We start from the raw sequence: 10,640 nt of genomic DNA on the forward strand, positions 1-10,640 counted from the left end.
ATTTTAACTGAATTAGTTATAGTGCTCTCTAATCAGAGCTAAAATTTCAAAAGGATGACACTGTGTGTGTGTGTGTGTGTGTACAGGTTTTACTGTCCTTGTGGGGACCAAATGTCCCCACAAGGATAGCTGAACCAGTGTGTGTGTGTGTGTGTGTGTGTGTGTGTGTGTGTGTGTGTGTGTGTGTGTGTGACATTTTAGGTTTGTATGTGTTCGACATACAGTGTGCAGTGTGCTGATAAGTCTCTGGTTTTCCTGTTAAACAACGCTGTCATTTACTGTATGTATTTGCAGGGCTGCAACTGTATCCACAGCTTTTTGTGGCACAGATACTTTTGAGTTTAAGCCTATTAATGGGAAATATGTCAACATTTATCAGCCTGGGAACCATAAAATCCTCACTCTGTGTGAAGTTGAGGTATTTGCAAGTAAGAAACAGAGAGAAAAAAATGCTGCTATATAATTTTTTTCTGTATATTGATGTGTGCATGACTGTTGTTAATTTATTAACAGAAAATGAGACATCAAAGCCTACTTGTGTTCCTAGTGAGTTCTTTTCATTACTAATAAAAAAACAAAAAACTATAGGCTTTTTATGGATAAATGAATAAATGCTTTGAATATAAGCATATCCATATGTATAATATATCTTTTTTTTATTTAAGTTCTCTGTGTCTTTATTTATCTGTCTGTGTGTATCCACAGGGCTTCAACAGTTTCGTCCATTGTGAGGTTCAGGCATTTGCAGGTGAGTGATGAAATGAGAGAAACAGGTGATGGGTGTACATGTATATGTGTTCTATGTGTAAATTGCCTTAATGATTTTTCTGGCTTCATTGGCCGATTAATTGAACAAGATGAAGTCACACTATAGTCCAGTGATAAAAGGAGAAAAAACTGTAAAAACATAAAGGATTTTCAAAACAATACTAAACATTTATTTTCAGATTGTAAAGTGCATTTCAAATATCTTTGTTTTGCATCAATGTATTGTCAGTAGACCTATTTAAAGGAATAAAAACGTGAACATCCAGGCACCCTCATTCCAAACTTGCTTGATTTTTTTTTTTTTTTTTTTTTTTTTGTGTGTGTGTGTGTGTGTGGAACACAAACAGTGATATTTGGTTTTGATTACTTGATATTTTGGTATTTTATAGTACTATGGTGCTTATGGTATATTTCACCTCCTTTTTTGTAGCTTGGCCATCTACTTTCATAGTTTTGGAAAAGAGTAGCATGGGCATTCTTATTATTTTGTGTTCCATGGAAGATGTACTGATCATTTTGAAAGACATCTTACTGAGTAGATGATGGCAGAATGTGATTTTTTGATGAAATATCCCTTTAAAATGCACTTTTAATACTTATAAACTGTTTCAATGCACATTCAATAAATATTTGAATCTTTAAAACACAGCTTTGGTTTACCTTTACCCTCTACATAAATAAAAATAAAACTAAACATGGTAATATTCTTGAAACCAAAAAGCCTAATTTGGAAGTCCATAATTACAGCAGAAGGAGGTGGTTTATGGTGTAAAATTTACTCGTGTGGCCAGTATGTTAAGTTGACAGGTCATTATGTTTTTATCCCATACATACTGACATTCCAGCATATTTAGTCACACACCAAACAGTACCTGATAAATATTAACGCTAAAATAAATAAAATCAGCAAGTCACACACAGCAGAACTTTTGGTTCATGTCAAACTGTCTTTGGCAAATGCTTTTGTTTGTCTTTGACCTTCATTTATCCACAGGACTTTTAGAGAGCTATTCTTTTTTTTTTATCACACTGATTTCAATGATTGAAATGTAGGAATATTCCACGTTCAATAAAGTTAAGCTAATTTGAAAACATTTGTGGTATAATGTTGATTACCACAAAAAATAATTTTGACTCGTCCCTCTTTTTCTTAAAAAAAAAAAAAAAAAAAAGCAATCATTGACATTACAGTGAGGTACAACAGAAGTGAATGGGGCAAATATGAAGGATTTAAAGGCAAAAAATTAAGCTTATAGTATTATAAAAGCACTTGCATTAACTATTATGATAAAACTATTAAACAATTATATTATTTGAGCTGTAAAGTTGTTTAAATAGGAATTTACAAGGTTTGCAGTGTTGCGTCGTTATGGTAACGAAGTTGTAAAATTGCATATAATTTTACACAGAACAGCTAAGGAAGCAATTTTATCACACTAAAATCATGTTAACACCCATGTTGTTTATAGTGGCTATACCTTTGAAACATTGACTATTTTAATGTTTACAGATTGGGCCCCATTCACTTCCATTGTGCCTCACTGTAACCCTGATTTTTGCCTCTCTTTAAAGGAAAGGAGGGACGAGCCAAAATAATAAAATTATTATTGTTATTTTTTATTTTTATTTTTTTGGCAATCGGCATTATGCCACAAATGCTGTTGACTGAGCTTGACTTGTATTTTACTCCAAATTTTCATTTAAAGGAATAGCTCACCCCAAAAATAAAATGTCATTCCAATCATCTCAGGAGAAATTCTGTAGACTGTACTGGTCGTTCTTTTCCATTCAATTACAATGAACAGGGATTAAAGCTGAATGACCAGCACAGTCTACAGAATTTCTCCTTTTGTGTTCCGCAGATGTCTTACAGGTTTGGTTTAACATGAGAGTAAAATATGATACAAATTTCATTGGTGTGTAATATTCCTTTTAATATTAGAAAAAAAGTATAACTGTCAATTTGTCAATCATTTACAACCAAATCAAGTTAGACTCCCTGAAGGGAAGGAAATGCAAACACACGTAGAAGAACAGATGAGCTCCTGGCATATTTAAGCCAAGTTGATGCAAGACTCATTTTAAATCAGAAGAGACAGGTAAGAATCATTATGCTTTATTCCTATTTTGAAACCTCAGTGATACTGTCTTATAAGCCGCATGTAAAGGGTAAACTACAATGTGATTTGTGAGAAGTCATGGGGTCTACTAACTTGTCTTATGATTACATTTCCCTTATCTTCCCTTTGTCTTGATATAAGTTTTGGATACGATTTAGAAAGCTGGTATGAATGTGCCTGTGATTTTTGTGATCACATTTCTTTCTGGGAAATGTATTGCTGACTTGACAAGTAAGACTGCCATGTATTAATCAAAACTTTTGTGCATTTTAGTAATTTCTAATTAATTAATTAATCCTATGCGTTTTGTTCACCTTGTGAAATTCAGCATCTCTGAATGAATGATCCTTTATGTCATGTTCAACAGGTAATCTTGTTCTTGGTCATGAAGCAGTACAGTCCTCTGACAGTGCAAACCTAGGAGATGCCCAGCATGCTGTCGATGGGAACAGGGATCCAGACTACAAGAGTGGCTCATGTTCTCACACTGCAGCTGACCAAGATAATGCCTGGTGGAGAGTAGATCTGGGTGTTGTCTACAAGATAGTGAAGGTGGCCATCACAAATCGTGTAGACTGTTGTGGCGAGCGGTTAATTGGGGCTGAGATTCACATTGGCAACAGTCTGTATAGCAATGGAAATGAAAATCAGCTGTGAGACTTTTTTTATTTTCCTATCATACCCCCTGCTTATACTGTTTTATTTTAATCTGCCCCCAAAAGAGCAGTACCTTCTCTACATTTTGTCAAAATTAAGTTATGACTGAAATCGGGTCTCTTAAGTATGAACTGTTCTATGACAGGCGGTTTTGGCTGAACTGTGCTCAGATTCAGAGAATTAAAATGACACTATATTATGATCCACATTTGGCTCAACAATCAAAAAACATTTAAGCCTTTTTTCTCAGTTTTAAGGTTGGCGTAGTTACTGTGTTGTGGCCTTGTAGGGCAGTATATTGTTTACTTTGGGAAACCCAGGATGCAGACAAACATTTTGATGTGGGATTCTTTACCTGTACAACAAAAAAAGGACTGGTTAATTGAAAATCTTATATTGTACACTTTAAAGCTTTTACAATGCATAAATCCGAGTTGGATAATTTTGAAATGTTTTAGTTTTCTTTTTTGTTCTTATTAATAGAGCTGCAACTATTGGGCCTGCTCAATGCAGGGGAACTGAAATATTCCAGTTTGAGGCTATTGAAGGGCGGTATGTCAACATTTTTCTACCTGGGACAAATAAAACACTCTCATTATGTGAGGTGGAGGTGTTTGCAGGTAAGTGATAAAGAGTGTACATTTGTATATTTTCATATGTAAAGAGCCTCAATAATTGTTGTTATTTTATTAACAGATGAAGACGGTATGTGTTGGCCTTCTTATTTCCAAAGTGAGTATCTGTATTGAGCTTGAGTGTGACAATGAAAAAAACAAACATTGATTTTAAATTTGTTGAGCGGAAGAACAAACTTTTCTGTGAAGTGTTTTAGAAAGTAACTTTAAAGTAATGTGATTACTTTTTCTACAAAATAATCAGTAATATCAGAAATCTGATTACAATTTTAGAAAAGGAATTTGTAGTGGATTACTTTTATGTGTAACTTACCCAACACTGATCCCAATGGAGCTATACATGTGGCTGTGCCTAATCAGTCATTCAGAATATACTATTGTATTATAATAATTGATTTTCTGGACAATTAATGAAATTTCATCAAACTCTAAATAAATTGTAACACTACTCCTGGAGAGTTAATTATACATACAATAAAGGTTTTTTTTTTTAAAGAGGTTTAAGTATGGATAAAATAGTTTGTTAGATATTGCAGTCTCTAATCTAAAAAGTACAAGTTTTTTTTTTCACAATCTGCTAGAAATACAAATAATTATTTTCTTGTCATTGCGTTTCCTTTCATTACTTAATCAATGCTACAGTATAATCCAGTACATCACTACAATGAGGTCCTGGTTTCTACAAAGAGTGTTCAGAATGGCCGTATGAACTGCCAGCTAAGAGCCTGTTTAAGTATTGCATTTAAAAGTTTTTTTGTTTGTTTTTTTTTTCATACTTTTATGAAATCTTATAGAGAGTGTTGCTGAGGGAGCCACAACTGTGCAGTCGTCCACATTTGATGGCTTGGGAAATTACCAGAATGGCTCCTGCACTCAAACTACTACTGAGAATAATCCCTGGTGGAGAGTGGACCTGGGTAATGTCTACAATGTAGGCCTGGTGACTGTCACTAATCATGGAGACTTTTACCAGGACAAGTTAGTCGGGGCTGAGATTCGTATTGGAAACTGCCTGGATGACAATGGAAACAGTAATCAGCTGTAAGACATTTTCTGGTTGTCCTGTCATCTTCCCTTTACGGTATTCCTGTTACCACCATTCCACATCTATTGTCTGGTTTTAGAAAGCAAAATGCGAAAGTTGGATCTAATACAGGAAACAAAAATGATAAAGATTGTCTAATTCAATCACCAATGAATGCAGTATTTGAGGAGGTGGGACTGTGGGAAGCAATTACGGGGTCAAGCACACTAATGGGACCCCCATTGTATGTACCAGTAGGTGGGGCTGTAAGCAGATTTATTTGGTATTCTCAGGGCAGTGTGGCAATGAAACATACTGGATACTGTATGTTCGGAATAGCATATTACCACACTACTCTTACTATTTCTGCCGTATCTATATACTGATAGTGGCAGTATGCTATTCTAACCATAGATATAGAAAGTTTTCTGTAAATTTGCAAAAGCTTGGCAGAGATAATGACTCCAATCCTGTTTATCTTCATTTGGGTGTTTCTGAAGAATTATGTCATTGGGTCAAGGTGCTCACAAGAAGAATCACACTATGACAGAAGCTTGAAAATTTAAACCACCAGTACATTTGCACTCGCCATTACCCAAGGAATCAGTGGAAAACCATCATCTTGATTTAGATAATTCGTCCAAAATTTATTTGCTGAAATGTGCCTACATTTTTGAACTGTTGGTGATCATTCAGGATTTTAGAGACCCATAAATTTACACCAGGAATGTTGAGACCTACATTTTACCATACAGTTTTGGGTTGCCATAGACTCCAGAAAATGTAAAAACCCCAGAATAATAAGAAAACTAACAGATAAAATAGGTGCCTAGACTGCCTGCGATGCTTTGCCCCTGAGCACATCCACACATTGGTGTTGAGTAAAAGATACAGTATTTGAAGAATGTGATGCAAGTATACATTGCGCTAAGTGCTTTGTAATATTCCTTTTTTTTGTGTGTGTATATCAACAGAGCAGCAACCATTATGTCTGTGCCAAGCAATGGCTTAGAAATGTTCCGGTTTATGCCTGTCAAAGGGCGATACATAAACATTTTTCTACCTGGGGATAATAAAATGCTTGCTTTTTGCAACGTAGAGGTGTTTCCAGGTAAGCATAGAGAAACTGTGTGATTGTGTGGTCGATTTGTGCACATTCTGATATGTAAATACAGCGTCAATAACTTTTTTTATTTTGTTGACAGAATTACAAACTCTGCCACTCTCTACTTGTGTCCCAGGTAAGTCCATATGTTATCTATCAAACCATATTTAGTCCTTTCAGGACAGCCCAATAAAAAAATATGAGACCACAAACACAGGATACTTACGGCACTTTTGGTTGTACTGCAAAATATTTATGTAAAAGCTGATGTGTCATTTTAATTTTTTTATTCTTGTTAAAATTCTTTCTCATTCCCCAACTTAATATGCAAAATGAATAATAAGTATGCCATTTGTAGGTTGATTTCACCTAAAAGTATACAGCATTTGGCTCTTGTGATGTTATCTAAACATTGCTCTGTTTAAGTGACCCATCCAACCCCGACACAGAAACATTGGCTCGACCAAAAATTCCTTTAAAATTCCTTTTGGTGATACTATAGTGGCGCAGAAATTGCACATTTCGGCTTTAGCATTTTATTAAGCCTACCATGCATTAACAGTAGCTTTAATCTCTGTTATCACATGAAACATAGTCAATCAATGTTTCCTTTTTTTCTTGTTCACTGTTGCTTAACACCATAAAGCATCAGACAATCTTGCTTTTGGAGCCATAGCTGTGCAGTCCTCCCTATATGATAACATAGGAAGTCCATTGAAAGCTGTAGATGGTAACAAAACAACATCCTACTATATGGGCTCATGCACTCACACTCAAATGACGGATAATCCTTGGTGGAGAGTGGACCTAGGTGGTGTCTACAGTATATCCCGTGTCACCATTACCAATCGCGGAGACTGTTGTAGTCAGCTGATAGAAGGTGCTGAGATTCATATTGGTAACTGCCTGAGCAACAACGGCAACGGCAATCAGCTGTAAGTCATTTTATTTTCTAACACACTTTACAGTCTTTAATGTGCTAAGCTGGAAATGTACATCAAACATATTTAAAGGTAGAAACTGAAAGAATGCGGCTTTTAAACAAAGCTGTGATGCAGAAAACATTAAATGGATTTCTCACCCAATATTTTGTATCAACAGAGCTGCAACAATTGGGAACATTACATCTGGTGCAACGGAAACCTACAGTTTTGATCCAGTTGATGGGCAGTTTGTCAACATTTTTCTGCCTGGAACTGGTAAAATACTCACACTGTGTGAAGTAGAGGTATTTGCATTTATACAGTAATTTTACAGACTAAATTACGTATTTCTGATTGCAAATGGAAGATTACAGTTCAATCTTTTTCTCCTCCAGGAAAAGTTAAAGCAAAAATAAAAATATGTTAAATCAAACGTATTTTGTGTTTTTCAATGTCATTGCCTTTGTCCTTAAAAGTCTAATTAACAAGTGTACTTAACATCCATACATTATGAACTGCTTTTCATTTTTAAAAATGCATTACAGTTCCTCTCAATTGCCTACACACTAAAATCCAAAAGCATAATTTTGTTTTCAACGATTAAGAAAGACCTTGAAACTTTTCTTGAAACTAACACACTTTTCCTATGTTTCACACAAGCTCCAAATCTCTTCCAAACTAAGATCACTGCTCTCAGAACAATTACAGTTTCTATTGGAAACACACAAAGGAGTGCATCAATTGCTCACACTATTTTCCTAGTTTTTCTATTTTCTGTAAAGCTGCTTTGGAAAAATATGTATTGTAAAAAGCACTAGACAAATAAAATTGAATTGAATGAATGTGTCCAAAACAAATTCCATATGTAAAACACATTTCTGGTGTATTATGTTTCTGCAAAACTCTCATTGTGAACACACCAGCCTCAAATCTAAAATCAAGCTGTGCGAAAAACACACAACTGACCTATGCAAATACAATGTTATACAAAATATTACACCCAGTTTTTTCTTTTTTTTTTCTCAAATATAAAAAGTCACATTGAATTACCAAAAAAGTTTTAGGAACCAAAGGGCCCAGGCAGCACTACCTTTAGGTACTGGTGCACGTGTGTGTATGCAGGGCCGTCCCAAGCAAACTGTGGGGCCCATGGCAAGGTCGAATGCGTGGCCCCCCCTCTGTAGCGCTTGCCTTCCCTGAAGCGTGGGGCCTGGATGTACCGCCCTAAGGACGGCCCTGTGTGTATGGGAGGTGAGAATGGTTCACCTTCCAACCACATAACATAACATAACATAACATAATATACAGTTTCCCTTATACATACAGTATAAAAAGAAACAAAGTTCATAAACATGATATATGATTTCCAATGCTCCAACCATTTTGACAATTATTTACAAAAATATTTTTTTGTACTCGTATAAAGGCTACAGATTGAATGCTCCCTCTGTTCCCTTATATATATATAGAGAGAGAGAGAGAGAGGAGAGAGGGAGAGGGAGAGAGAGGATAAATGGAAATAGAAATGCATGTGGCTGCAGCCCTAGTTCTATGTGAGTTTAGTTTCAAGTGTTGCAGTTTGACATAGCAACACATGTCTATATGTTGTCAGTGTGCTCTCAGAGCATTACAGTAATCCCACCACACCTGCACTTGCAGACCTTCATCTGCAAACTATTCTAATTTAATCTTATTTAATTCTAATTTAATAAGCAAAGGGGTGTTGTTCTCTATATATTCAAGCCACAGTAATCTGAGACTCAACACACTTCAGCTGAGAACATTCAGGTAAGAACTAATGTCACCTGATGACAGTCTTGTTGTATTAGCTTATAAGTATTTTGCAAAACACACCTGGGATATCTTAAAATGTATTTAATGATGCATTACATCACTGAACAGTTTGTTAGATTATAGGTGTCAATATTAATATAATTCAGCTTTACAAGCAACAGCTTTATTATTGATTGGGTAAAAACTCTTAAGTTTTTGTAATTTATTATTATAAAAGTATTATATTCTTCCTTTTTTCGTGTTGTAGAAATGCAGAAATCTGATATATGGCCACATATGCACATCTATTATTAAAATAATATATTAGAGCATTTATGTACTGTATGTAGTAAATCAAATTCTACAAGTGTTTGGGAAATTATATGCTGTATATATGAAAACAGCCATTTTTTAAGTATTTTGACAGATATGTTGCATATGTACAAGGTTGTGGTGAAAACCATATATGAACATTTAATTAATTTACGTGTTTTGCATATATTGCCATTTATTAGATTGTTGTATGGGAAATGGTAGTGTGAGGGACAATGCCACCTGGCATCATAATTTAAGGCATTGTTAATGACAACTCTCAAAATGTCCCATTTGACCCTATACCTGTAAATAGGTGCAGCTTTAAACAACAAAGCAATAGTAAGAGCCATCTTTACTTTAGGGATTCATATCAATCTTTCTCTGTAGTTTGAGATTAGTCTAAAAAATGTTCATTTACATTCTTCTCGTCAACAAAGTGATCACCATGGCTCTGATATTGTTGTTCACACTTTTGCCTGGACTGTGTATTGCTGATTTGTCAGGTAAGCTTTGAACTGTCATAAGTTGTCTTATAATATATATATATTTAAATTTAGAAATACAGCCAGATATCTGTTAATATCAGGTAATTGCACAATGGCCTTTATTCATAGCATCACTTTTTGCCAAACTGGTTTAGGTTCCTCCCCTATGGATATTACAAATATGGTCTGTTTCACAGTGACTAATGACATAGTTGAATAAGGAGAAGGACATAAAAACAGAATGTAATGCATTGTCATTGCTCAAATTGTCCATTTGAGGCCAAATGTTGACTTAGGACAGTAGAGAGGGGCACTCTAATGTCAGGGTGGTACGTAAAATGAAGCTCACTTTAGTCCAGTAACACAAATATATTATCTACATCAGTACCCTGCAAGTAGTCATAGTAAAAATTGTTTCCTCTGTGCTTATTTAAAAAATCATGACAGCTGAATTCCTCTATATGAAAAGAATTTGGCCCTTTTTCTCCAACAATCATTTTGGGAGCAGAGATAATGTGTATAGATATTAATGTGCACAAATGTTAAGAAATTGCTGGATGGTTTGTAATATATTTTACATTTTTTAAAAATATTTTATTGGGACTTTAAAGATTGTTTAAAGACTTTATAAATAACATGGAAATATAACTTTCATATGATCTTGAACAGAGAATCTTGCCTCTGGACACAATACTGCTCAGTCCTCCATGTACAATTACAATATGGGATGTGCCCAGAATGCAGTAGATGGAAATAGTGATCCAGATTTCATGGAGGGTCCATGCACTCACACCGCAACTGAGAATAAATCCCTGGTGGTGAGTAGACTTGACTA

General features: G+C 35.0%; 1 protein-coding gene across 1 annotated transcript; it reads left to right on the forward strand.

Moving 5' to 3' along the window:
* The first annotated feature begins 307 nt into the window (after positions 1–307).
* LOC127421437 (uncharacterized) lies at positions 308–8,041 on the forward strand. The gene is made up of 11 exons (XM_051664484.1): positions 308–418; positions 514–546; positions 706–748; positions 3,256–3,541; positions 4,029–4,165; positions 4,242–4,277; positions 4,975–5,221; positions 6,179–6,315; positions 6,410–6,445; positions 6,956–7,244; positions 7,411–8,041. The coding sequence occupies exons 2-11, from the start codon at positions 517–519 to the stop codon at positions 7,556–7,558; spliced, it is 1,389 nt and encodes a 462-aa protein (XP_051520444.1). The 5' UTR covers positions 308–418; positions 514–516; the 3' UTR covers positions 7,559–8,041.
* The last annotated feature ends 2,599 nt before the right edge of the window (positions 8,042–10,640 follow it).

The sequence above is a fragment of the Myxocyprinus asiaticus genome, chromosome 30 (genome assembly GCF_019703515.2).
Source record: "Myxocyprinus asiaticus isolate MX2 ecotype Aquarium Trade chromosome 30, UBuf_Myxa_2, whole genome shotgun sequence".
NCBI lineage: Eukaryota > Metazoa > Chordata > Actinopteri > Cypriniformes > Catostomidae > Myxocyprinus > Myxocyprinus asiaticus.

What these genes read in the sequence shown, in the direction of transcription:
- LOC127421437 (XM_051664484.1), top strand. Translation starts at nt 517, where the DNA reads ATGAGACATCAAAGCCTACTTGTGTTCCTA. An exon ending in CAACGTAGAGGTGTTTCCAG is followed by an intron (nt 6,316 to 6,409) that starts GTAAGCATAGAG and finishes TTTTGTTGACAG; the next exon opens with AATTACAAACTCTGCCACTC. An exon ending in AACGGCAACGGCAATCAGCT is followed by an intron (nt 7,245 to 7,410) that starts GTAAGTCATTTT and finishes TTGTATCAACAG; the next exon opens with AGCTGCAACAATTGGGAACA.